We start from the raw sequence: 27,420 nt of genomic DNA on the forward strand, positions 1-27,420 counted from the left end.
GGCCAACATAGAGGGCCAACATAGAGGGGAAACATAGAGGGCCAACATAGAGGGGCAACATAGATGGGCAACATAGATGGGCAACATAGAGGGGAAACATAGAGGGGCAACATAGATGGGCAACATAGATGGGCAACAGAGGCGAAACAGAGGGCCAACATAGAGGGGCAACATAGAGGGGAAACAGAGGGCCAAGATAGAGGGGCAACATAGATGGGCAACATAGATGGGCAACATAGATGGGAAACAGAGGGCCAACATAGAGGGGGAAACAGAGGGGCAACATAGAGGGGAAACATAGAGGGGAAACAGAGGGCCAACATAGAGGGGAAACATAGATGGGCAACATAGAGGGGAAACAGAGGGCCAACATAGAGGGGAAACAGAGGGGCAACATAGAGGGGAAACAGAGGGGCAACATAGAGGGGAAACATAGAGGGGCAACAGAGGGGAAACAGAAGGGAACATAGAGGGGAAACATAGAGGGGCAACATAGAGGGGAAACAGAGGGGAAACATAGAGGGGAAACATAGAGGGGCAACATAGATGGGAAACATAGATGGGCAACATAGATGGGAAACAGAGGGCCAACATAGAGGGGAAACAGAGGGGCAACATAGAGGGGAAACATAGAGGGGAAACAGAGGGCCAACATAGAGGGGAAACATAGATGGGCAACATAGAGGGGAAACAGAGGGCCAACATAGAGGGGAAACAGAGGGGCAACATAGAGGGGAAACAGAGGGGCAACATAGAGGGGAAACATAGAGGGGCAACAGAGGGGAAACATAGAGGGGAAACATAGAGGGGCAACATAGAGGGACAACATAGAGGGACAACAGAGGGGAAACATAGAGGGACAACATAGAGGGACAACATAGAGGGGAAACATAGAGGGGAAACATAGAGGGGAAACATAGAGGGTCAGGAGGCTCAAAGGGTACTGCATCTAAAATCTGTCCGGAGGCTGGAAGCATGGGGGGGCAGGGAAGGAGGCAGGGGTTGGGGGGCAGGGGGTTGGGATGGGGGGCAGGGGTTGGGGAGCAGGGAAGGAGGCAGGGGTTGGGATAGGGGGGGCAGGGGTTGGGATGGGGGGCAGGGGTTGGGATGGGGGGGGCAGGGGTTGGGAGAGCATCTTCCAAGATTTGATTTTAGAGACAAAAACATAGAAAAAAGTAAAGTAGATCTGTTGTTTTTTTGTTTTATTGGTTGGTTGGTTGGTTTTTGTTTCCACATGGTTGTTCCTACCTTTCATTTCTAACACAGCCTGATCTGGCACATCCTTCCCCTGTTCATCAGTTTGTCTTAACGTTCGCTCTTTAAAGTCCTCCTCCGTGGGACATATTACAATAGCCTTGCGCTGAAACCCCTCAAAAGGACGCATTTTTCGTCTCTGGGCTGATCCATATACATTTGTCTAGCAATGGTGACACAAGGAAAGAGGTAGAAGGCTGTTTGTTATTGTTTACTTGTTGTTGTTTACTTGTTGTGTTATGGGCAGGCTTTGTTTTCCTCTGGCAGGGAAGCAGGGAACCCTGAAATAATGAAGGTAGAGAGCTGTTTTACGCTGGTTGGTTTTTAGGTTTTTACTCCTTTGGGTGGTTAACTAGCGGGTGGTATTTCACTCTCTCTCCCCAAGCCACAGACCTACCTTCCCAGACTGCACCTCTTCACGTCGTCTTCAAGATCCTGCTACTGTCACAGAGTGAAGGGGACCCTTTAAACAACGAGCCTGGTTGTTATAAGGTGCCCTGTATCTTTAAAGGTAACATTTCTTGACATTTGGGTAAAAGTGTGGCGTGTGGACGATACCGTTGATCATGAATGCGGATATTTAACTCTTAAATTCTCATCTACAAGTGGTTCTGAAACGACTACGAAACGAGTTGAGGTGTTAACTTTATGTCCTCAAACAGACCTTCCCATGATTCAGTTATCTGGTTGATTCCCAATGTATGTGAACAATGATTGACTGACACTAGTGGAAAAGTGAATCTACACCTGCCAGGGTCCCCTTGACTTACCTGTGCCTACCTGGTTGTCACGGCGTCCTCCTGTCCCGTAGACACACACACACACAGATACAACCTACCTGTTGCTACTCACGGTTTCCGGGCAGATACCTCTGTTAGACTGACTTACCGTTAGTAACCGCAGCAACGACATCGCTCTGGAAACTTCAAAATGGTTAGTCTCCTCACCTTTTTCACTTACCTTCAGGGGTGTTAATTCATTTAACAACAGAAAACACAGTCTAGCTGTTTTATCATTAAGGCTATCAACAGTCGGTCTGTCTCGTTATAGTTACCATAGCAACAGAAGTTGTTTGTCTTTACTCACCAGGCAGAGTTCTACTGTTTGTAAACATCTTTACAAAGTCAACAGGACTACAAATGCATAAAAACACAAAATACTGCAATAATAATAATTATAGAGTAAAATACTGTAATAATAATAATAATAATAATAATACAGTAAAATACTGTAATAATAATAATACAGTAAAATACTGTAGTAATAATACAGTAAAATACTGTAGTAATAATACAGTAAAATACTGTAATAATAATAATACAGTAAAATACTGTAGTAATAATAATAATACAGTAAAATACTGTAGTAATAATACAGTAAAATACTGTAATAATAATAATAATACAGTAAAATACTGTAGTAATAATAATAATAATACAGTAAAATACTGTAGTAATAATACAGTAAAATACTGTAAAAGAACAACATAAGGGTTGTAGCAGAATAATACTGAGACGGATGGAAGATTACATGAAGGACCTAATAAACAGTTTTCCTTTATAAAATACAAAAGATGGTATAAATGGCAACAAGATGGTCAACAACCATAGTTTCTTCTACTCTATCATCAACATGACCTGCAAGATAAATAAATAGTTCATTAGAGAGATCAGAGGTCAGCAGAGCCGTATTACACACACACAGGAAGCAGAAAGCAGTCAAGAGGAAGCGGTAGGGTACCGTACCTGGTCCAGGATGTAGTTGCGTCTCTTGCGTGCGGCGATCTGGATAAGGCGGTTGAGACACTGAGTGGCCTGTTGGATCAGAACGTCCCAACGACCGGCGTAGTTCTTCTGACGACGCAGACCCATCACCTGGTAGGAAGGACATAGCTCTTATACGGGGGGGGGGGGGGTCTATTTTTAGATAACTAGATAACACACTCAAGCCTGGCAGTAACACACCTCATTCAGCTTCTAGCTGACTAAATTGAGGATTGTGAACTACTGAATCAGTTGAATCCCACCTGTGACCTCAGAGAGCTGAAGGTTATGACAGGTTATCAGGGTCATGAAGGCTTACCTTCATCTTCTCCATGATGGCGTTGGTTCCCAGGGTGTTGTATTTCTTCTCAGGGTGACCCTCAGTATGTTTTGAGGCCCAGGTGGTCTTGCCACAGGCTGGCAGACCCACCATCATGAGGATCTAGACAGAGACAGGGATGAAAATGAAGATAGCCCGTTAGCCCGAGGCTAGTACTTTTCAGCCCCGGCTCATAGTAAATAACGCCCGTAGTGTTGGAGGGGTCGATAACGTCACGTAGCATATTATTTTTTGGACATTTTTGGGATATTATATTGATGCTTTGACTCCAATTGTTGATTCACTATACAGCATCGGCGAGCGCTAGTTTGTAAAAAAATATTTACAAATAATAATTTTTTAGTTGGCTGTCCCTGAGACAAAACTCTGGTATTGTTCCTCCTGTAGTTGGTTCTCCATCTTGTTTTTAAAACAGTGAACAACATGTTCTAAGCACTTTTATTTACATAACTGATCAAAACTCATTGTCTCATTGCAGCAGACATATACATATACATTTTTGTTTTTAAATTTGAGCCATTATGGGGCGGCAGGGTAGCCTAGTGGTTAGAGTGTAGAGGAGGCAGGGTAGCCTAGTGGTTAGAGTGTAGAGGCGGCAGGTAGCCTAGTGGTTAGAGTGTAGAGGCGGCAGGGTAGCCTAGTGGTTAGAGTGTAGAGGAGGCAGGGTAGCCTAGTGGTTAGAGTGTAGAGGTGGCAGAGTAGCCTAGTGGTTAGAGTGTAGAGGCGGCAGGGTAGCCTAGTGGTTAGAGTGTAGAGGAGGCAGGTAGCCTAGTGGTTAGAGTAGCCTAGTGGTTAGAGTGTAGAGGCGGCAGGTAGCCTAGTGGTTAGAGTGTAGAGGAGGCAGGTAGCCTAGTGGTTAGAGTGTAGAGGCGGCAGGTAGCCTAGTGGTTAGAGTGTAGAGGAGGCAGGTAGCCTAGTGGTTAGAGTGTAGAGGCGGCAGGTAGCCTAGTGGTTAGAGTGTAGAGGAGGCAGGTAGCCTAGTGGTTAGAGTGTAGGGGCGGCAGGGTAGCCTAGTGGTTAGAGTGTAGAGGAGGCAGGTAGCCTAGTGGTTAGAGTGTAGAGGAGGCAGGTAGCCTAGTGGTTAGAGCGTAGAGGTGGCAGGGGAGCCTAGTGGTTAGAGTGTAGAGGAGGCAGGGTAGTCTAGTGGTTAGAGTGTAGAGGAGGCAGGTAGCCTCGTGGTTGGAGCGTTGGACTAGTCACCGAAAGGTTGCAAGATCGAAATCCCCCAAGCTGACATGGTACAAATCTGTCGTTCTGCCCCTTGAACAAGGCAGTTAACCCACTGTTCCTAGGCCGTCATTGTAAATAATAATTCTTATATAATAATTCTTTAACTGACTTGCCTAGTTAAATAAATAAATTTTTTTAATGTTTTAAATTCAGCAGATCCAGAGTGCCTTGCTCAAGGGCACATCAGATTTTTCATTTCGTCAGCTCGGGGATTCGAACAAGCAATCTTTCGATTACTGGCCCAACGCAAAACATAGAGAATCGTAATACCAGTCATATCGGGACCTAAGTATCGAGACAATAAAGTTGTACTTTTTGAAGAATTGAGGACCCATGCCAAATCTTTTTAACCTCTTGAGGGAAAGAGGTGCTGTGCGTGTGTGGACCATTTTAAGTCCTTAGTGATTTCGACAACAGAGGAACTTGAAGCTCTCGACCCGCTCCACTGCAGCCCCGTCGATATGGACGGGGGCGTGCTCCCCCCTCGTTTCCTGTAGTCCACGATCAGCTCCTTGGTCTTACTGTCGTTGAGGGAGAGGCTGTTGTTCCGGCACCACATTGCCAGGTCACTGACCTTCTCCCTATTGGCTGTCTCACTGACCTTCTCCCTATTGGCTGTCTCACTGACCTTCTCCCTATTGGCTGTCTCACTGACCTTCTCCCTATTGGCTGTCTCACTGACCTTCTCTGCTCATCGTTGCCGGTGATCAGGCCTATTACCAGCAAACGTGATGATGGTGTTGGAGTAGTGCGTGGCCACACAGTCGTGGGTGAACAGGGAGTACTTGAGGGGACTAAGCACACTCCCTTGTGGGGCCCCCGTGTTGAGGATCAGCGTGACGGAGGTGATGTTGCCTCCCCTTACTACCTGGGGTCGGCCCATCAGGATGTCCAGGATCCAGTTGCAGAGGGAGGTGTTCAGTCCCAGGGTCCTTAGCTTGGAGGCGAGCTCAGGCGGGGGGGGACTACGGTGTTGAACGCTGAGTTGTAGTCAATGAACAGCATTGTGTTCCTCTTATCTCGGTAGGTGAGGGCAGTGCGGAATGCAAATGAGATGACGTGGTCTATGGATCTGTTAGAGTGATATGCAAATGAGATGACGTGGTCTATGGATCTGTTAGAGTGATATGCAAATGAGATGACGTGGTCTATGGATCTGTTAAAGTGATATGCAAATGAGATGACGTCGTCTATGGAATCTGTTAGGGCGGTATGCAAATTGGAGTGGCTCTAGGGCAGGATTCCCCAGCTTGCGGCCCGAATTTGACTCGCAGGTGGTTCCATTTGGCCCCCAAGATTTCTGAAAAAATATATATATATAAAAATATATATATATATATACAAATAATAATTTATTGTTGAATTTTCATTGTGATTTTAATTATGGAGATCTGTTCCCAAGTATTCCCATTCCCATTCCCGCATAATAGAGAGACTGGTGATCAAATGGAAAGAAGATTTGTAATTATTGTTTTCGGTCCCCCGTCCATCCATCCGCTGAAGAAAAGAATCGGCCCGCAGCTGATGTGTTGATGATCCCTGCTCTAGGGTGTCTGGGATGATGGGAGTTGATGTGTGCCCTAACCAGCCTTTTAAAAAGCACTTCATGACTACAGATGAGATGTGCTACAGGGTGGTAGTCATTCTGGCAGGTCGCCTCAGAGTTCTTGGGAACAGGAAGGACGGTGGTCAGCTCGAGACGTGGCGATTACAGACCGGGAGAGGTTGAAAATGACGGTGAATATATCTGCCAGCTGTTCTACTCATGCTCTGAGAATGTAGAGGGCAGTAATACTTGATATGTGTATATACAGTATATTATATATACACACACACATCACACGAAACTCGTAATAAGACTAAGTAATTAGCTTGTGCCATGGCCCATAGTTCATGGGAGAGATAGTGTAGATATCTCACCACAGCAAGTCAGGAACATAAGAGAAGAAGAAAAAAAAACGATGAATCGAAGACCCTTTTCGTAAGCATCTGAGTTGTTCGGGATTCAAAAACGGAGTTGTTCGGGGGGCTAGGGTCAGTTTGTTATATCTGGAGTACTTCTCCTGTCCAATTCAGTGTCCTGTGTGAATCTAAGTGTGCGTTCTCTAATTCTCTCCTTCTCTCTCTCGGAGGACCTGAGCCCTAGGACCATGCCCCAGGACTACCTGACATGATGACTCCTTGCTGTCCCCAGTCCAGCTGGCCGTGCTGCTGCTCCAGTTTCAACTGTTCTGCCTTATTATTATTCGACCATGCTGGTCATTTATGAACATTTGAACATCTTGGCCATGTTCTGTTACAATCTCTACCCGGCACAGCCAAAAGAGGACTGGCCACCCCACATAGCCTGGTTCCTCTCTAGGTTTCTTCCTAGGTTTTGGCCTTTCTAGGGAGTTTTTCCTAACCACCGTGCTTCTACACCTGCATTGCTTGCTGTTTGGGGTTTTAGGCTGGGTTTCTGTACAGCACTTTGAGATATCAGCTGATGTACGAAGGGCTATATAAATAAATTTGATTTGATTTGTTGAGCGATAATATTATGTATAGTTATTAACCTCCAATCGGATATCAGACCTACAATCACAACAGAACCTCTGCTTCTCAGAGGTGTGGCTCAGAGGGGGTTGGGCGAGATCAACACAGAGAATGCTTCAATTCCTAAGACGACACAGAGGAGGACATTCTCGCATACAGATGATAAGTAGAGTCACTTCGGGGGGGGGACTCCCACGCACAGCACAGTGTTGTTTTTGTCGAAGCTTGTGCATAAAAGGCATTGAGTTCGTCTGGTGGAAAAGCTTCATTGGGCAGATCGTGGCTGGGTCTTCCTCTGTAATCCTGGCACATGCCGTGGGCTACAGTGATAGGACTCTACCTGGTTCCTTTATTGTCCTTTTCACTCGTTTGATGGCTCTGTGGAGGTCGTAGCAGGACTTGCTGTACTGGTTTCCTTCCTTCAGCCATAGCCTCAGGGTTGGCTGCAATAGCCCGTCGTGTGGTGGTCCTTTCCTTTAGTTTAGCACCGACCTCTGTGTTAACCCAAGGCTTTTCATTGGGCAAGCAGCGAACATCCACTGTGGGTGGGGACAACATTTTCGGGGACAGAGGTGGTTAGCCGGAGACAGAGGTGGTTAGCCCGGAGACAGAGGTGGTTTGCCAGGAGACAGAGGTGGTTAGCCCGGAGACAGAGGTGGTTAGCCCGGAGACAGAGGTGGTTAGCCCGGAGACAGAGGTGGTTAGCCCGGAGACAGAGGTGGTTAGCCCGGAGACAGAGGTGGTTAGCCGGAGACAGAGGTGGTTAGCCCGGAGACAGAGGTGGTTAGCCCGGAGACAGAGGTGGTTAGCTCGTCGACGTTAACGGCGTAGTCTCGTAACATATTCTAGTCAGCGCTAGCAAAGTAGTCCTGTAGTGTAATCTCTGTTCTGAGGACCGTTTCTCAAAGGAGCAAGTCACGGGTACTTCCTGTTTGAGCTTCTGCTTGTCACAGAAACTGGAATCCATCTCCCCCCGACGCACCCACATTTATTTTAGGGGATTTTAACCTGAGGAGAGGAGCTTCTCCTCAGGAAACACTAGGGTGGAGAGGACCCTCTGCTCAGGAAACACAAGGGTGGAGAGGACCCTCTCCTCATGAAACACAAGGGTGGAGAGGACCCTCTGCTCAGGAAACACAAGGGTGGAGAGGAGCCTCGCCTCAGGAAACACAAGGGTGGAGAGGAGCCTCGCCTCAGGAAACACAAGGGTGGAGAGGAGCCTCTCCTCTGGAAACACAAGGGTGGAGAGGAGCCTCTCCTCTGGAAACACAAGGGTGGAGAGGAGCCTCTCCTCATGAAACACAAGGGTGGAGAGGAGCCTCTCCTCTGGAAACACAAGGGTGGAGAGGAGCCTCTCCTCAGGAAACACAAGGGTGGAGAGGAGCCTCTCCTCATGAAACACAAGGGTGGAGAGGAGCCTCTCCTCATGAAACACAAGGGTGGAGAGGAGCCTCTCCTCATGAAACACAAGGGTGGAGAGGAGCCTCTCCTCTGGAAACACAAGGGTGGAGAGGAGGCTCTCCTCGGGAAACACAAGGGTGGAGAGGAGCCTCTCCTCATGAAACACAAGGGTGGAGAGGAGCCTCTCCTCATGAAACACAAGGGTGGAGAGGAGCCTCTCCTCATGAAACACAAGGGTGGAGAGGAGCCTCTCCTCAGGAAACACAAGGGTGGAGAGGAGCCTCTCCTCAGGAAACACAAGGGTGGAGAGGAGCCTCTCCTCAGGAAACACAAGGGTGGAGAGGAGCCTCTCCTCATGAAACACAAGGGTGGAGAGGAGCCTCTCCTCAGGAAACACAAGGGTGGAGAGGACCCTCTCCTCAGGAAACACAAGGGTGGCCTGGCAAGGTATTAAATCCATGGCTAGTACCCCCCACATAGGCAGGGGGAAAACCAGTGCTGACCTTAGGAGACATGAGGGCTAAGACCATGGCTAATGAACTGAACGTTTTCTTCTCAATATTTGAATCAGACAACTTTGTGGCAGAGGTGAAACAAATGGAAGCATCATTATAAATGTTTGAGAGAGTTGTTGTTCAACAGTCAAGTTCAAACAGGTGCCATTAATACAGGTAATGAGTGGAGGACAGAGGAGCCTCTTAAAGAAGAAGTTACAGGTCTGTGAGAGCCAGAAACCTTTCTTATTTGTAGGTGACCAAATACTTATTTTCCACCATAATTTGCATATAAATTCATTAAAAATCCTACAATGTGATTTTCTGGATTTTTCCCCCTCATTTTGTCTGTCATAGTTGAAGTGTACCTATGATCAAAATTACAGGCGTCTCTCATCTTTTTAAGTGGGAGAACTTGCACAATTGGTGGCTGACTAAATACTTTTTTGCCCCACTGTACCTGGGTGTCTTCTTGGACGATAAGCTTCAGTGGAGTAAATGTACAGACCTGATCTACATAAAAGAGTCAACAGAGACTGTACTTTCTCAAAAAGCTGGGATCTTTTAATGTCGATTGAACTATACTGACTCTGTTTTACAATTCTTTCATTGACAGTATTTTAACTTTTTGTATTGTTTGTTGGTTTGGCAATGACACTGTCAGACAGAGAAATATGCTGAGAAGGATTATCACCACAGCAAGCAAGGTACTTGGAGTCAAACAGACAGGCCTGGATGAGATCTTTAAGGTCAGGGCCCTCCACAAGGTACTTGGAGTCAAACAGACAGGCCTGGATGAGATCTTTAAGGTCAGGGCCCTCCCCAAGGTACTTGGAGTCAAACAGACAGGCCTGGATGAGATCTTTAAGGTCAGGGCCCTCCACAAGGTACTTGGAGTCAAAAGGCCAGGCCTGGATGAGATCTTTAAGGTCAGGATCCTCCCCAAGGTACTTGGAGTCAAACAGACAGGCCTGGATGCATGGAGCAGCCAGAGCCGCCAGTCAGCATGAAGCAGCCAGAGCTGCCAGTCAGCATGGAGCAGCCAGAGCCGTCAGTCTGCCAGGATCTGCCAGTCAGCCAGACTCTTCCAGATTTGCCAGTCAGCCAGACTCTTCCAGATCTGCCAGTCAGCCAGACTCTTCCAGATCTGCCAGTCAGCCAGACTCTTCCAGATCTGCCAGTCAGCCAGACTCTTCCAGATCTGCCAGTCAGCCAGACTCTTCCAGATCCGCCAGTCAGCCAGATTCTTCCAGATCTGCCAGTCAGCCAGACTCTTCCAGATCCGCCAGTCAGCCAGATTCTTCCAGATCCGCCAGTCAGCCAGACTCTTCCAGATCCGCCAGTCAACCACTCTTCCAGATCCGCCAGTCAACCACTCTTCCAGATCTGCCAGTCAACCAGATTCTTCCAGATCTGCCAGTCAGCCAGACTCTTCCAGATCCGCCAGTCAACCACTCTCCAGATCCGCCAGTCAGCCAGATTCTTCCAGATCTGCCAGTCAGCCAGACTCTTCCAGATCCGCCAGTCAACCACTCTCCAGATCCACCAGTCACCCAGCATCTGCCAGAGCCTTCCTCCTCTCCTGTGCTGCCGGACTCTCCCGCCTGTCCGGCGCTGCTGCCGGAGTCTCCCGCCTGTCCGGCGCTGCTGCCGGAGTCTGAAGAGCCCCTCTGTCCCGAGCTGCCCCTCTGTCCCATGTTGTTAAGTAGGGTTGCCGTGGCTGGGAGGTCACGGAAGCGGACAAGGTGGGGGAAGACTGCGGTGAAGTGGGGGCCACGTCCAGCACCAGACCGCGGACAGATGCCCACCCAGACAGGTTTGGGTTTTGCGGCCGGAGTCCGCACCTTGGGGGGGGGGGGGGGGGTACTGTCACACCCTGGCCATAGTTTACTTTGTATGTTTCTATGCTGTGATTGTTCAGGGTGTGATCTGAGTGGGCATTCTATGTTGAATGTCTTGTTTGTCCATTTCTGTGTTTGGCCTGATATGGTTCTCAATCAGGGGCAGGTGTTAGTCATTGTCTCTGATTGGGAACCATATTTAGGTAGCCTGGGTTTCACTGTGTGTTTGTGGGTAATTGTTCCTGTCTCTGTGTTTTTCACCAGATAGGGCTGTTTTCGGTTTTCATACGTTTGTTATTTTGTTAGTTTCATCGTGTATAGTTTCCTTATTAAATAAAATTAATCACAACTACGCTGCATTTTGTTCCGCTCCTCCTTCCCACAACGAAAGCCGTGACAAGTACTGCATAGTATATTCGTAGTACTGTGTAGTATGGTGGCAGTACTGTGTAGTATGGTGCTAGTACTGTATAGTATAGTAGTAGTAATATATAGTACGGTATAATGGTAGTACTGTATAGTATAGTGGTAGTACGGTATAGTATAGTAGCAGTAATATATAGTACGGAATAATGGTAGTACTGTATAGTATAGTGGTAGTACTGTCTATTGTAAAGTGGCTGTTCCACTGGATGTCAGAAGGTGAATTCACCAATTTGTAAGTCGCTCTGGATAAGAGCGTCTGCCAAATGACTTAAATGTAAATGTAAATGTATAGTATAGTAGTAGTAATATATAGTACCGTATAATGGTAGTACTGTATAGTATAGTGGTAGTACGGTATAGTACGGTGGTAGTACTGTATAGTATAGTAGTAGTAATATATAGTACAGTATAATTGTAGTACTGTTTAGTATAGTGGTAGTACTGTATAGTATAGTGGTCGTACTGTATAGTATAGTAGTAGTAATATATAGTACGGTATAATGGTAGTACTGTATAGTATAGTGGTAGTACGGCATAGTACGGTGGTAGTACTGTATAGTATAGTAGTAGTAGTAATATATGGTACAGTATAATGGTAGTACTATATAGTAGAGCAGTAGTACTGTAGTGCTGGCCGATAAGGCCAAAATATATCACGGTATTAAAAAACAATTGGACGGTATGACGATATTTTATGTTTTGAAATGATAAAACGCCTAAATTTGCTTTGTGAGTAGTGCATTACCTCAGGGTGGCAACACATACCTTTCAATGGGTCTTTCTCTATTCTGATTGTTTTATATTGTTCAATTCAAATTTTTTATAGGAACCAAAGTGTTGATAATTGTTTCCTAGGGGACTCTATAATCTTTGGCTACATTGTCTGTTTTCTCTTAGCTACTTCAAGTAGCTAACATATTAATGCTTCTTGTATTCCTCTTTGATTTAGAAGGTACTGTTGCACAAACAACATATTGATTTAGGTCTACACCATCACTGGTATTATCAATTATCTTTGCTCTGACTCAGTACTTTTATTAGCGAGCTAGCTACCTAGCGATTAGCATTAGCGGCTAACAAGATTTAGTCCCAACTTGCTAAGAAAAGAACAAACTAGCTGTTTGCAGACACAAACTAATAGTGTCATTATAGAACGCTAGTGGATTTATATTAAGAAGCAAAGTGAAAACAGCATCGTTGTCATCAACATGGTTGTATGTGCTGCGTTGACCGTGCAGACTGAACGCTAGTGTCGGGTGGTTGAGGAACTTCAAATGCGCCCCTTAAGTGACGAGGCGGGGCTAGGTCTGTGGAAAGCGGCACGGAGGGAGAGAGATGACTCAAGTAGCGATGTAAACTCTAAAAATAGACTCTAAACACGGCGTATCACATTTAACAAAACAAACGTTCAAATACCGTCATAGAAGGTCATGTAAAAACCCAAACTGGTCCCTGCATCAATACCAGTATATTGTAAAATACGGTATACCGCAGAGCCCTATAGTACTGTATAGTATAGTGGTAGTACTGTATAGTATAGCAGCAGTACTATGTAGTATAGTATAAGTACTGTAGTAGTAGTACTTCAAAGTAGTAGTACTGTATAGTAGTAGTAGTACTGTATAGTAGTACTATATAGTAGTAGTACTGTATAGTAGTAGTGTATAGTAGTAGTAGTACTGTATAGTAGTACTGTATAGTAGTAGTAGTACTGTATAGTAGTACTATATAGTAGTAGTACTGTATAGTAGTAGTGTATAGTAGTAGTAGTACTGTATAGTAGTAGTGTATAGTAGTAGTAGTACTGTATAGTAGTACTGTATAGTAGTAGTAGTACTGTATAGTAGTACTATATAGTAGTAGTACTGTATAGTAGTAGTGTATAGTAGTAGTAGTACTGTATAGTAGTAGTGTATAGTAGTAGTAGTACTGTATAGTAGAAGTGTATAGTAGTAGTAGTACTGTGTAGTAGTACTGTATAGTAGTAGTAGTGCTGTATAGTAGTACTGTATAGTAGTAGTACTGTATAGTAGTACTGTATAGTCGTAGTAGTACTGTATAGTAGTAGTGTATAGTAGTAGTAGTACTGTATAGTAGTACTGTATAGTAGTACTGTATAGTAGTAGTAGTGCTGTATAGTAGTACTGTATAGTAGTAGTAGTACTGTATAGTAGTACTGTATAGTAGTACTGTATAGTAGTATTAGTACTGTATAGTAGTACTGTATAGTATAGTAGTAGTGCTGTATAGTAGTACTGTATAGTATAGTAGTAGTGCTGTATAGTAGTACTGTATAGTATAGTAGTAGTGCTGTATAGTAGTACTGTATAGTAGTAGTAGTACTGTATAGTAGTACTGTATAGTAGTAGTAGTACTGTATAGTAGTACTGTATAGTAGTAGGCTGCTCCCCTACCCAGTCATGTGATATCCATAGATTAGGGCCTAATTTATTTATTTCAATTGACTGATTTCCTCATATGAACTGTAACTCAGTAAAATCATTGAAATGGTTGCGTGTTGCGTTTATATTTCAGTTCAGTATATTTTCTAAGCTATATCACACAATATGTTATATACAGCAGGTTTTTAAAGGACCAAAGACTTGTGTCTGCTTCGTACTTCCATTTTTGCCGTGGAAGAAATACTGCGATACTGGTATCACCCTGGCCCTATATAGTATAGCAGTACTGTATAGTAGCACAGTATAGTATATTAGTAGTATTGCATAGTGTAGTAGTAGTAGTTCTATATAGTATAGCAGCACTGCATAGTATAGAAGTAGTACTGTATGGTATATTAGTATTGCACAGTGTAGTAGTAGTACTATAAAGTATAGCAGTACTGTACCGTTTAGTAATACTGCATAGTATAGTATTTGTACTGTATAGTATAGTAGTACTGTATAGTAGTAGTAGTAGTAATATATAGTATATTAGTAGCATTAGTAGTATAGTGGTACTGTATAGTATTAGTACTGTATAGTAGTAGTAGTAGTAATATATAGTATATTAGTAGCATTAGTAGTATAGTGGTACTGTATAGTATAGTAGTACTGTATAGTGGTAGTACTGTATAGTATATTAGTAGTATTGTATAGTGTAGTAGTAGATCTATATAGTATAGCAGTACTGGAAAGTAGTAGTACTGTATAGTAGTGTAAAGTATTAGTACTGTATAGTAGTAGTACAGCATAGTATAGTAGTAGTACTGTATAGTAGTAGTACAGTAGTAGTAGTATGTAGTAGTGTATAGTAGTAGTACTGTATAGTATAGTAGTACTGTATAGTAGTAGTACAGTATAGTAGTAGTACTGTATCGTGGTAGTACTGTATAGTAGTTTATAGTAGTAGTACTGTAGAGTAGTAGTAGTAGTACTGTACAGTAGTAGTACTGTATAGTATAGTAGTACTGTATAGTAGTCCAGTATATTAGTAGTAGTAGTACTGTATAGTAGTTTATAGTAGTAGTACTGTATAATAGTAGTACTGTATAGTATAGTAGTACTGTAGAGTAGTAGTAGTAGTACTGTACAGTAGTAGTACTATATAGTATAGTAGTACTGTAGAGTAGTCGTAATGTATAGTAGTAGTACTGTAGAGTAGTAGTAGTAGTACTGTACAGTAGTAGTACTGTATAGTATAGTAGTACTGTAGAGAAGTCGTAATGTATAGTAGTAGTAGTACTGTATAGTAGTAGTAGTAGTACTGTATAGTAGTAGTAGTGTATAATATAGTAGTGTATAGTATCCATACCTCACAGTCAGCCTTGCTGGCTGGTCCTACAGCGCCCCTGGTCCTGTCTCCAATACCAAGAGCCTGGATGAACCTGTACCCCTCCGGAGGGGGGTGGAAGGGTTCCTCCCTCTGGCCGAAGTTAAACTCGATGGCACAGTTCTTCACAAGGACGTGGGGGAACAGGGGGCGCCCCGCCAGCTCCTCCCTCGACGCCTGGAACCCCACGCCTAGCCACACCCCGTTCTTAGAGAACGCTATTTTCACCTCCTCACCGCCAGCGTCAAAGTCCTGATGGAATAATAAAGTTATGTTTAAAGGCTCTCCGCTGAACTATGTAACTAACTAACTCTACCATACTAACTCTACCAACTAACTAACTCTACCATACTAACTAACTCTACCATACTAACTCTACCATACTAACTCTACCAACTAACTCTACCATACTAACTCTACCAACTAACTAACTCTACCATACTAACTCTACCATACTAACTCTACCAACTAACTAACTCTACCATACTAACTCTACCAACTAACTAACTCTACCATACTAACTCTACCAACTAACTAACTCTACCATACTAACTCTACCAACTAACTCTACCATACTAACTCTACCATACTAACTCTACCAACGAACTAACTCTACCATACTAACTAACTCTACCATACTAACTCTACCAACGAACTAACTCTACCATACTAACTCTACCAACGAACTAACTCTACCAACGAACTAACTCTACCAACGAACTAACTCTACCAACGAACTAACTCTACCAACGAACTAACTCTACCAACGAACTAACTCTACCAACTAACTAACTCTACCAACTAACTAACTCTACCAACTAACTAACTCTACCAACTAACTAACTCTACCATACTAACTCTACCATACTAACTCTACTAACTCTACCATACTAACTCTACTAACTCTACCATACTAACTAACTCTACCATACTAACTCTACCATACTAACTCTACCATACTAACTCTACCATACTAACTCTACCATACTAACTCTACCATACTAACTCTACCATACTAACTACTAACTCTACCATACTAACTCTACTAACTAACTAACTCTACCATACTAACTCTACCATACTAACTCTACTAACTAACTAACTCTACCATACTAACTCTACCATACTAACTCTACCATACTAACTCTACCATACTAACTCTACCATACTAACTCTACCATACTAACTCTACTAACTCTACCATACTAACTCTACTAACTAACTAACTCTACCATACTAACTCTACCATACTAACTCTACTAACTAACTAACTCTACCATACTAACTCTACCATACTAACTCTACTAACTAACTAACTCTACCATACTAACTCTACCATACTAACTCTACTAACTAACTAACTCTACCATACTAACTCTACTAACTAACTAACTCTACCATACTAACTCTACCATACTAACTCTACCATACTAACTAACTCTACCACACTAACTCTACCACACTAACTAACTCTACCATACTAACTAACTCTACCATACTAACTAACTCTACCATACTAACTAACTCTGCCATACTAACTCTACCAACTAACTAACTCTACCACACTAACTCTACTAACTAACTAACTCTACCATACTAACTCTACCATACTAACTCTACCATACTAACTCTACCACACTAACTCTACCACACTAACTCTACTAACTAACTAACTCTACCATACTAACTCTACCATACTAACTCTACCATACTAACTAACTCTACCACACTAACTCTACCACACTAACTCTACCACACTAACTCTACCACACTAACTCTACCACACTAACTCTACCACACTAACTCTACCACACTAACTAACTCTACCCCACTAACTCTACCCCACTAACTCTACCAACTAACTAACTCTACCACACTAACTCTACCACACTAACCCTACCATACTAACTCTACCATACTAACTCTACTAACTAACTAACTCTACCATACTAACTCTACTAACTAACTAACTCTACCACACTAACTCTACCACACTAACTCTACCACACTAACTCTACCACACTAACTCTACCACACTAACTCTACCACACTAACTCTACCATTCTAACTCTACCATACTAACTCTACCACACTAACTCTACCACACTAACTCTACCATACTAACTCTACCATACTAACTCTACCATACTAACAAACTCTACCATACTAACTCTGCCATACTAACTCTACCATACTAACTCTACTAACTAACTAACTCTACCAACTAACTAACTCGACCACACTAACTCTACCACACTAACTAACTCTACCACACTAACTCTACCAACTAACTAACTAACTCTAAGATAAATATTACTGAATGATAAGAGTATAGTCTCCCTATAGCTAATGGGACGATCACTGTAGACAATACAACAACAAGGTCTCACTCACAATGAAGCAGCCGATGACATCATTCTCTCCAAACTTCTCTCCGTAGTCTTCAAACTTACAGTCAGAGGATTTCTTCCCTGTTCCTCCGTATCCAAACGAAAACGCTTCCTCACCTGGAATATACCGAAGCTCCGTGTCAAACAGTGTGTCCATCCGTCCGCACGTGTGTGTGTGGCGGGAGTGCGTGCGTGTGTGTTGTGCGTGCCTGTATGTGTGTGTTCGTCCACACGCGTTCATGTCTGTGCTGTCCTTACCCAGCTGTGTGCTGCAGGAGTCCAGGGACCATCCTATCCGGACCACATGGGGATCAGGCTCAGAGGACGGGAGGTGCTTCACAGCTATCTCCTCTATGATCTACAGCAGAGAGACAGACAGGTCAGTAGGAGAGACAGACAGGTAGGTCAGTAGAGAGACAGACAGGTCAGTAAAGAGACAGACAGGTCAGTAGGAGAGACAGACAGGTCAGTAGAGACAGACAGGTCAGTAGAGACAGACAGGTCAGTAGAGAGACAGACAGGTCAGTAGGAGAGACAGACAGGTCAGTAGAGAGACAGACAGGTCAGTAGGAGAGACAGACAGGTCAGTAGGAGAGACAGACAGGTCAGTAGAGAGACAGACAGGTCAGTAGAGAGACAGACAGGTCAGTAGAGACAGACAGGTCAGTAAAGAGACAGACAGGTCAGTAGGAGAGACAGACAGGTCAGTAGAGACAGACAGGTCAGTAAAGAGACAGACAGGTCAGAAGGAGAGACAGACAGGTCAGTAGGAGAGACAGACAGGTCAGTAGAGACAGACAGGTCAGTAAAGAGACAGACAGGTCAGTAGGAGACAGACAGGTCAGTAGGAGAGACAGACAGGTTAGTATGAGAGACAGACAGGTCAGTAGGAGAGACAGACAGGTCAGTAGGAGAGACAGACAGGTCAGTAGAGAGACACCCTATTCCCTATATACCTATACCAACAGCCTATTCCCTATTGCTTATTCCGACACCCTATTGTCTATATACAGTGGGGCTCATGTACACTATTAAAGGACTAGGGAACCATTGGGGAGGCCAAACGGAGACTCCACTAGCCAAGGGCTCGACAAGTCACACGGCAGTTTATCGTGAAGTGAACGGACATTTTATCCCTCATCAAATATATCCTGTGTATGTGTACATCCTGTTCTGAGAAGCAGATTCTATCGTTCTACTCTATGGTGTAATGGAATGTTTACTAGTTATTTACATAGGGGTTGGTCCTTATCGTAACACGGGGAAATGTTGTAAATATATCACTAGCCACTTTAAACAATGCTACCTTATATAATGTTACTTACCCTACATTATTCATCTCATATGCATACGTATATACTGTACTCTATATCATCGGCTGCATCCTTATGTAATACATGTATCACTAGCCACTTTAACTATGCCACCTTGTTTACATACTCATCTCACATGTATATACTGTACTCGATACCATCTACTGTATCTTGCCTATGCTGCTCTGTACCATCACTCATTCATATATCCTTATGTACATATTCTTTATCCCCTTACACTGTGTATAAGACAGTAGATTAGGAATTGTTAGTTAGATTACTTGTTGGTTATTACTGCATTGTCGGAACTAGAAGCACAAGCATTTCGCTACACTCGCATTAACATCTGCTAACCATGTGTATGTGACAAATAAAATTTGATTTGATTTGAACTTGCAAAGTGATTGGTCGGTACCATTATTGTGACTAACATAGTGATCGGTCAGTGTCATTGTCGTGACTTACACGGTGATCAGTCATTTACGAAGAGGGATCACAGCCGATACATCACGACACCTGGTCAAAACTAGTGCACTATATAAGGGAATAGGCTGTAATTTGGGATGCGACCTATGGTTTTGTTTCTCTCTCTCCGTTACCTTCATCTCATAGCAGACTTTCCCTTTGCTGACTCCGTAGGATGCTCTCGCTCCGGCCCAGAGGTAGGCGAAGCCCTCGACGGTCAGAGGGTAGCCGCTGTAATGATCACGGGACACCTTGAAGTGGAGGTCACAGTTATCTGTGGGACACGAGAGAGATAAGTACACTACATGACCAAATGTATGTGGTAACCTGGTTGACGAACATCTCATTACATCACGGGCGTTAATATGGAGTTGGTCCTCCCCCTTTGCTGCTATAACAGCCTCCACTCTTCTGGGAAGATATTAATATGGAGTTGGTCCCCCCTTTGCTGCTATAACAGCCTCCACTCTTCTGGGAAGACATTAATATGGAGTTGGTCCTCCCCTTTGCTGCTATAACAGCCTCCACTCTTCTGGGAAGACATTAATATGGAGTTGGTCCTCCCCTTTGCTGCTATAACAGCCTCCACTCTTCTGGGAAGACATTAATATGGAGTTGGTACTCCCCTTTGCTGCTATAACAGCCTCCACTCTTCTGGGAAGACATTAATATGGAGTTGGTACTCCCCTTTGCTGCTATAACAGCCTCCACTCTTCTGGGAAGATATTAATATGGAGTTGGTCCCCCCCTTTATGTATGCTGTTGCATTGAGATTTCCCTTCACTGGATCTAAGGAGCCCAAACGATGAAAAACAGCCCCAGAACATTATTCCTCCTCCACCAAACTTTACAGTGGGCACTGTGCATTGGGGCAGGTAGCGTTCTCTTGGTATCTGCCAAACCCAGATCTGTCCGTCGGACTGCCAGATGGTGAAGCGTGATTCATCACTCCAGAGAACATGTTTCCACTGCTCCAGAGTCCAATGGCAGTGAGCTTTACACCACTCCAGCTGACGCTTGGCATTATACTTGGTGATCTTAGGCTTGTGTGCGGCTGCTCGGCCACGGAAACCCATTTCATGAAGCTCCTGACGAACAGTTATTGTGCTGATGTTGCTTCAAGAGGCAGTTTGGAACTCGGTACTGAGTGTTGCAACCGAGGACAGACGATTTTTGTAAGCGCTTCAGCACTCGATGGTCCCGTTCTGTGAGCTTGTGTGGCCTACCACTTTGTAGCTGAGCCGCTGTTGCTCCTAGACGTTTCTACTTCAAAATGACTTGTTGGAAAGGTGGCATCCTATGACGGTGCCACGTTGAAAGTCACTGAGCTCTTCAGTAAGGCCATTCTACTGTCAATGTTTGTCTATGGAGATTGCATGGCTGTGTGCTCGTTTTAATACACCTGTCAGCAATGGGTGTGGCTGAAATAGCCGAATCTCCTCATTTAACGGGGTGTCCACATTCTTTTGTGTATATAAACATCACAATTAGAGGTCGACCGATTAATCGGCATGGCCGATTAATTAGGGCCGATTTCAAGTTTTCATAACAATCGGTAATCTACATTTTTGGACGCCGATTATGGCCGATTACACTGCATGAGGAGACTGCGTGGCAGGATGACCACCTGTTTCGCGAGTGCAGCAAGGAGCTAAGGCAAGTTGCTAGCTAGCATTAAACTTATCTTATAAAAACAATAATCAATCTTAACATAATCACTAGTTAACTACACATGGTTGAAGATATTACTAGTTTAACTAGCTTGTCCTGCGATGCATATAATCAATGCGGTGCCCGTTAATTTATCATTGAATCACAGCCTACTTCGCCAAACGGGGGGTGATTTAACAAAAGCGCATTTGAGAACAAAGGAATGTCGTTGCACCAATGTACCGAACCATAAACACCAATGTACCGAACCATAAACACCAACGCCTTTCTTAAAATCAATACACAAGTATATATTTTTTAAACCTACATATTTAGTTAAAATAAATTCATGTTAGCAGGCAATATTAAACTAGGGAAATTGTGTCACTTCTCTTGCAACAGACTCAGGGTGCAGCAGTTTGGGCCGCCTGGCTCTTTGCAAACTGGGTAAAGACCATTTCTTCCTCACAAAGACCGTAGTTAATTTGCCAGAATTTTACATAATTATGTTATAGCATTGACGGTTGTGCAATGTAACAGCAATATTTAGATAAACGGTTCCGTATTTCACTGAAAGAATAAACGTTTTGTTTTCGAAATGAGTGTCCCGATTTGACCATATTAATGACCAAAGGCTCGTATTCCTGTGTGTTTATTATATTATAACTAAGTCTATGATTTGATAGAGCAGTCTGACTGAGTGGTGGTGGGCACCAGCAGGCTCCTAAGCATTCATTCAAACACCACTTTCCTGCGTTTGCCAGCAGCTCTTCGCAATGCTTGAAGCACAGCGCTGTTTATGACTTCAAGCCTATCAACTCCAGAGATGAGGCTGGTGTAACCGATGTGAAATGGCTAGCTAGTTAGCGGGGTGCTAATAGCGTTTCAAACGTCACTCGCTCTGAGACTTGGAGTGGTTGTTCCCCTTCCTCTGCATGGGTAACGCTGCTTCGAGGGTGGCTGTTGTCGATGAGTTCCTGGTTCGAGCCCAGGTAGGGGCGAGAGGGACGGAAGCTATACTGTTACACTGGCAATACTAAAGTGAACTTATCTTGCCTATTAGAACATCCAATAATCAAAGGTTAATGAACTACAAATGGCCGCGCGTCGGGGGGGGGGTATTGTCACGACTTCCGCCGAGGTTGACTTTCCTGCCTGTTGGGGCGGTGCTCGGCGTTCGTCGTCACCGTCCTACTAGAAGTTGTATCCCCTGCCTGTTGGGGCGGTGCTCGACGGTCGTCGTCACCGTCCTACTAGAAGTTGTCTCCCCTGCCTGTTGGGGCGGTGCTCGGCGGTCGTCGTCACCGTCCTACTAGCCGCTACCGATCCCTTTTTCGTTTGTCTGTTGGTTTTGTCTGATTGGTTTCACCTGTGTGTATTTTAGTTAATTAGTGTCTGTCACGCCTTGGTCTTAGTATTTTGTGTTTTCGTTAATTAGTTGGTCAGGCCAGGGTGTGACATGGGTTTATGTTGTTGTATTTCGTATTGGGTTTTTGTAGTTATTGGGATTGCGGCTGAGTAGGGGTGTTGCATAGGTTTGGCTGCCTGAGGCGGTTCTCAATCAGAGTCAGGTGATTCTCGTTGTCTCTGATTGGGAACCGTATTTAGGTAGCCTGGGTTTCACTTTGTATTTCGTGGGTGATTGTTCCTGTCTCTGTGTAGTGTTCACCAGATAGGCTGTAATTAGTTTTCACGTTCCGTTTGTTGTTTTGTATTTATTTAAGTTATTTCATGTATCGCTATCTTCTACATTAAAGACATGAGTAACCACCACGCTGCATTTCGGTCCGACTCTCTTTCAACAAACGAAGAACGCCGTTACAGTGTCCTTATATGTAGTAGGTTGTCCCGCCCTTATTTTGTGCGGGATTGTTTTTCTCTTCATGTCATTTGGTGGAGTACTTGTGTTTTATTCTCCGGTCTTTTATGATCCTGTGTTGGATTCTTCACCCTGTGTGTTGGGTTGACCGTCGTCTTTTGTGCATCGGAGAATAAACTGTCAAATCACTGAAACCTGCTCTCTGCGCCTGATTCCACCCACCTTGGTACATCGTGACAGGTATAGAGAAAAATAGTCCTATAATTCCTATAATAACTACAACCTGAAACTTCTTACCTGGGAATATTGAAGACTCATGTTAAAAGGAACCACCAGCTTTCATATGTTCTCATGTTCTGAGCAAGGAACTGAAACGTTAGCTTTCTTACATGGCACATATTGGACTTTTTCTTCTCCAACACTTTGTTTTTAAATTATTTAAACCAAATCGAACATGTTTCATTATTTACTTCAGACTAAATAGATTTTTATTTAGGGGTTAAGTTAAAATAAAAGAAGTGTTCATTCAGTATTGTCGTAATGTCATTATTACAAAAAGCCGCCAAAAGCCGCTGCCGATTATTGGAGGACACCCCCCCCCCGCAAAAACAAAAAACGATTTTATAAAAATCGTTTTTTGTTTTTTTTTTGCGGGGGTGTCCTCCAATAATCGGCAGTGGCTTTTGCGGGGGGGGGGCCCTCTAATAATCGGTATCTGCGTTTAAAAATCATAATCGGTCGACCTCTAAATCGAAATGTCAAGTAAATTAAGGCAAGGGAAACCATGAAAAGTCAGAGATGTTACTCACTAATGACCTGTGTGAATACCTCTTTTCAACTGGAGTTCTCAAATGTTACTCACATGTGTCCAGAGCCACCAAAGTGTCATCAAAGTCCTCCTCTTCCTCTTCAGCAGGGGGCTGAGGCGACCTGGACCTGTACAAGATTGACAGGTTAGTCTTCCAATCACAGCACTGGATTGACGACTGACAGGTTAGTCCTCCAATCACAGCACTGGACTGACGACTGACAGGTTAGTCTTCCAATCACAGCACTGAAGACTGACAGGTTAGTCCTCCAATCACAGCACTGGACTGACGACTGACAGGTTAGTCTTCCAATCACAGCACTGAAGACTGACAGGTTAGTCCTCCAATCACAGCACTGGACTGACGACTGACAGGTTAGTCTTCCAATCACAGCACTGAAGACTGACAGGTTACTCATCCAATCACAGCACTGAACTGAAAAATGACAGGTTAGACCTTCCAATCACAGCACTGGACCAAGCTCATCGTTTAGAACTGTGTTTTAGTTAGGGACATTGTAACGGCGTTCGTCTGTAGAAGGAGAAGCGGACCAAAATGCAGCGTGGTGGTTACTCATGTTCTTTAATGAAAATGAACAAACGAACAATACAAAACAACAAACGGATCGTGAAAACCTATACAGCCTATCTGGTGACAACAAACACAGAGACAGGAACAATCACCCACGAAATACTCAAAGAATATGGCTGCCTAAATATGGTTCCCAATCAGAGACAACGATAATCACCTGACTCTGATTGAGAACCGCCTCAGGCAGCCATAGACTATGCTAGACACCCCCAAGACAAAACACACCACAAAAAACCCATGTCACACCCTGGCCTGACCAAATAAATAAAGACAAACACAACATACTAAGACCAGGGCGTGACAGACATAACTAACCTTTACCAAACCATGAAATGATACCGGAAACATTGTTATAGCAGCAAAGGTAGTACCGACTATCTGTTTCCCCCCGTTTAGTATCTACTGAACAGGACCCAGGTGAGATAAAGACCAAGGTAGTAGTAGTATAAGTATTCATATTTGTAGTAGAATTAAGAGTATTATTAGCAGTAGTAGTAGTAGTAGTCTTTAGTTTTAGTAGTAGTCTTTAGTTTAGTACATAAGAGTAGTCAGCCAATTAGAAAAAGTAGTCAGTCAGTCAGAGACATCTGTCGTGGAAATTTCCTCTATTTACCAAATCATGGGAGCAAACCACACGCACAAGTCAGAGTTAGTTATCAAAGTCCATCTTTAATTATATGAGCTCCATCACAATCCTGTGACTCTCAGATCAATTCAGTGTCTCTCAGTGAATTCTCTGAGAGCCCCCTCCACATCGCAATAGCATTTTGACTTTCAACAGTTCAGTATCTCTAATGAAAAGTTGAGAGTCCCAACACAATGGCAAATGGGATCCTTTATAGCGAAGATACACAGGATAAGACAGCCTCGGCATGATTCATTGTTCAGCTTTGTCTCCTTTCTCAAACTCAGAACCATAAACCAATCCTCCATATCAACAGGCATATAGCAAATTGTCATTTAGATACAACCAAATCTAAATACAACCAATCCTGGACAAGCTCACGGAGAGGAGAGTGAGGCTATAGGTTAAGATAAAAGGGAGCATGAGAATGATTCCAGACACTGCCATCCTCCTTTTCCCCTATGAGAAAAGTAGGGTGTGACTGGCACACACATAGTGGAGCAAAAGACACTTTGACCTCTCCCCTCTCTGCGGCCCATGCAACTTAGTCTTGACATAGGACAGATAACTGCAACCTCGCCACAGTATTATACAAAAATAACCTTCTGATGAGAAGTAACTTACAAACATATGATGAATATAAAACATCTTACCTATGTTACTAACAAATTCTGATCATTTCCACAACACATCACAAACAGGAACTTTTAATTTCTAACACGTGGACCCAGAACTTAATTACGCAGCTGAAATTAAACAGCATTTTAGTTCTGCAACAACTTAGTGACTGCAATCCACACTTTGGTTTTGTAACTGCCAAGAAACACTTTTATTAGCTGCTAAAAACATTATTTTACTCAGCTGGTGGGTGGGGTCTACATGACATATTTTGCAGAACGAGCTCTAATTTGTTGGCCGATGGTATATTCTAATGACTTGACTTCATCAGAAATACACAGGGAAATTATTGAATATTTTCAATGAAATTTGTTGTGGTATTGTGTAGAAAGACTTGACAATTTAAAATGACTGAAAAAATGTATGAATTCAGTGTATTGTTAGTTGTTTTGGATATCGTCTAGGTCTAGATGATCAGCACTATTTTCTAAGTAAGAGAACATGAAACCTTTTTAACATTAAAACTTTTCTTTTTTTTTTGAGATTATTCATATTTACAGTTTTACTGCAAGATAAAGTACAAATATGTTCTTCAAAATTAAGTAAGTATCTCATATTATATTGAAAAATAAATGTATGATTAAATTGAAAAAATAAACGGGTTATATCAGTCTTAAGTTTTATATATATATATTTTTTTTTAATGGGAGGGGGAGGGGGTTATCATTAGGTTTTACTTTATTCCTGATTCTGTTTCGCAAACCCTTTTTTCCCCCAGGTTTTTGTTCTCAAAATCATTTTTTTTTTTATATAAAAAGGAAAACAACAAAATTGCTTGAACACACATCAAACCACTTTTAAGGTCTGGAAAAAAATCAGAGAAAATTTTGATTTTTGGTGTAGTTGCCCTTTAATTCCAGTGTGCACCTAGGAAAAAGCTGTTACATAGCAGTATTTTTACAGTACCAGTTAAAGGTTTGGACACACCTACTCATTCAAAGGTTTTTCTTTATTTTTAAAATTTTCTACATTGTAGAACAAGTGAAGACATTAAAACTATGAAATAACACATATGGAATCATGTAGTAACCAAAAAAGTGTTAAACAAATCCACATTTATTTTAGATTCTTCAAAGTAGATATCCTTTGTCTTGATGTCTTGATGACAGCTTTGCACAAACTTGGCATTCTCTCAACCAGCTTCCCCTGGAATGCTTTTCCTGCAGTCTTGAAGGAGTTCCCACATATGCTGAGTACTTGTTGGCGGCTTTTCCTTGACTCTGCGGTCCAACTCATCCCAAACCATCTCAAATGGGTTGAGGTCGGGTAATTGTGGAGGCCAGATCATCTGATGCAGCACTCCACTCTCCTTCTTAATCAATTTGTTGAAAAACAACAAATTATAGTCCCACTAGGCACAAACTAGATGGGATGGTGTATTGCTGCAGAATGCTGTGGTAGCCATGCTGGTTAAGTGTGCCTTGAATTCTAAATAAATCCCAGACAGTGTCACCAGCAAAGCACCATCACACCTCCTCCTCCATGCTTCACGGTGGGAACCACACATGAGGAGATCATCTGTTCATCTACTTTGCGTCTCACAAAGACATGGCGGTTGGAACCAACAATTGCAAATTTGGACTCATCAGACCAAAGGACAGATTTACACTGGTCTAATGTCCATTGCTCGTGTTTCTTGGCCCAATCAAATCTCTTCTTATTATTGGTGTCCTTAGTAGTGGTTTCTTTGCAACAATTCAAACATTACGGTCTGATGATTCACCCAGTCTCCTCTGAACAGTAGATGTTGAGATGTGTCTGTTACTTGATCTCTGTGAAGCATTTATTTGGGCTGCAATTTCTGAGGCTGGAAACTCTAATGAACTTATCCTCTGCAGCAGAGGTACCTCTGGGTCTTCCTTTCCTGTGTCGGTCCTCATGAGAGACAGGGACCTCTGGGTCTTCCTTTACTGTGGCGGTCCTCATGAGAGTCAGGTAACTCTGGGTCTTCCTTTACTGTGGCGGTCCTCAAGAGAGTCAGTTTATTCATAGCGCTTGATGGTTTTTGCGACTGCACTTGAAGAG

At 43.3% G+C, this 27,420-nt stretch overlaps 1 protein-coding gene across 2 annotated transcripts in view; it reads right to left on the reverse strand.

Annotated features, from left to right (window-relative positions):
* The window catches only part of hnrnpul1 (heterogeneous nuclear ribonucleoprotein U-like 1), a 45,780-nt gene that overhangs the window by 11,599 nt on the left and 6,761 nt on the right, over positions 1–27,420 (reverse strand). For both annotated transcript variants that reach the window (XM_064975361.1, XM_064975360.1), the window contains exons 4-11: positions 23,555–23,628; positions 19,358–19,497; positions 17,704–17,803; positions 17,450–17,562; positions 15,038–15,307; positions 3,337–3,459; positions 3,000–3,128; positions 1,249–1,417 (exon numbers count right to left, since the gene is read on the reverse strand). In XM_064975361.1, coding sequence (XP_064831433.1) covers positions 1,249–1,417; positions 3,000–3,128; positions 3,337–3,459; positions 15,038–15,307; positions 17,450–17,562; positions 17,704–17,803; positions 19,358–19,497; positions 23,555–23,628 — 1,118 coding nt within the window. The remainder of the gene's footprint in view (positions 1–1,248; positions 1,418–2,999; positions 3,129–3,336; positions 3,460–15,037; positions 15,308–17,449; positions 17,563–17,703; positions 17,804–19,357; positions 19,498–23,554; positions 23,629–27,420) is intronic.

Source organism: Oncorhynchus masou, chromosome 9, assembly GCF_036934945.1.
Source record: "Oncorhynchus masou masou isolate Uvic2021 chromosome 9, UVic_Omas_1.1, whole genome shotgun sequence".
Lineage (NCBI taxonomy): Eukaryota > Metazoa > Chordata > Actinopteri > Salmoniformes > Salmonidae > Oncorhynchus > Oncorhynchus masou.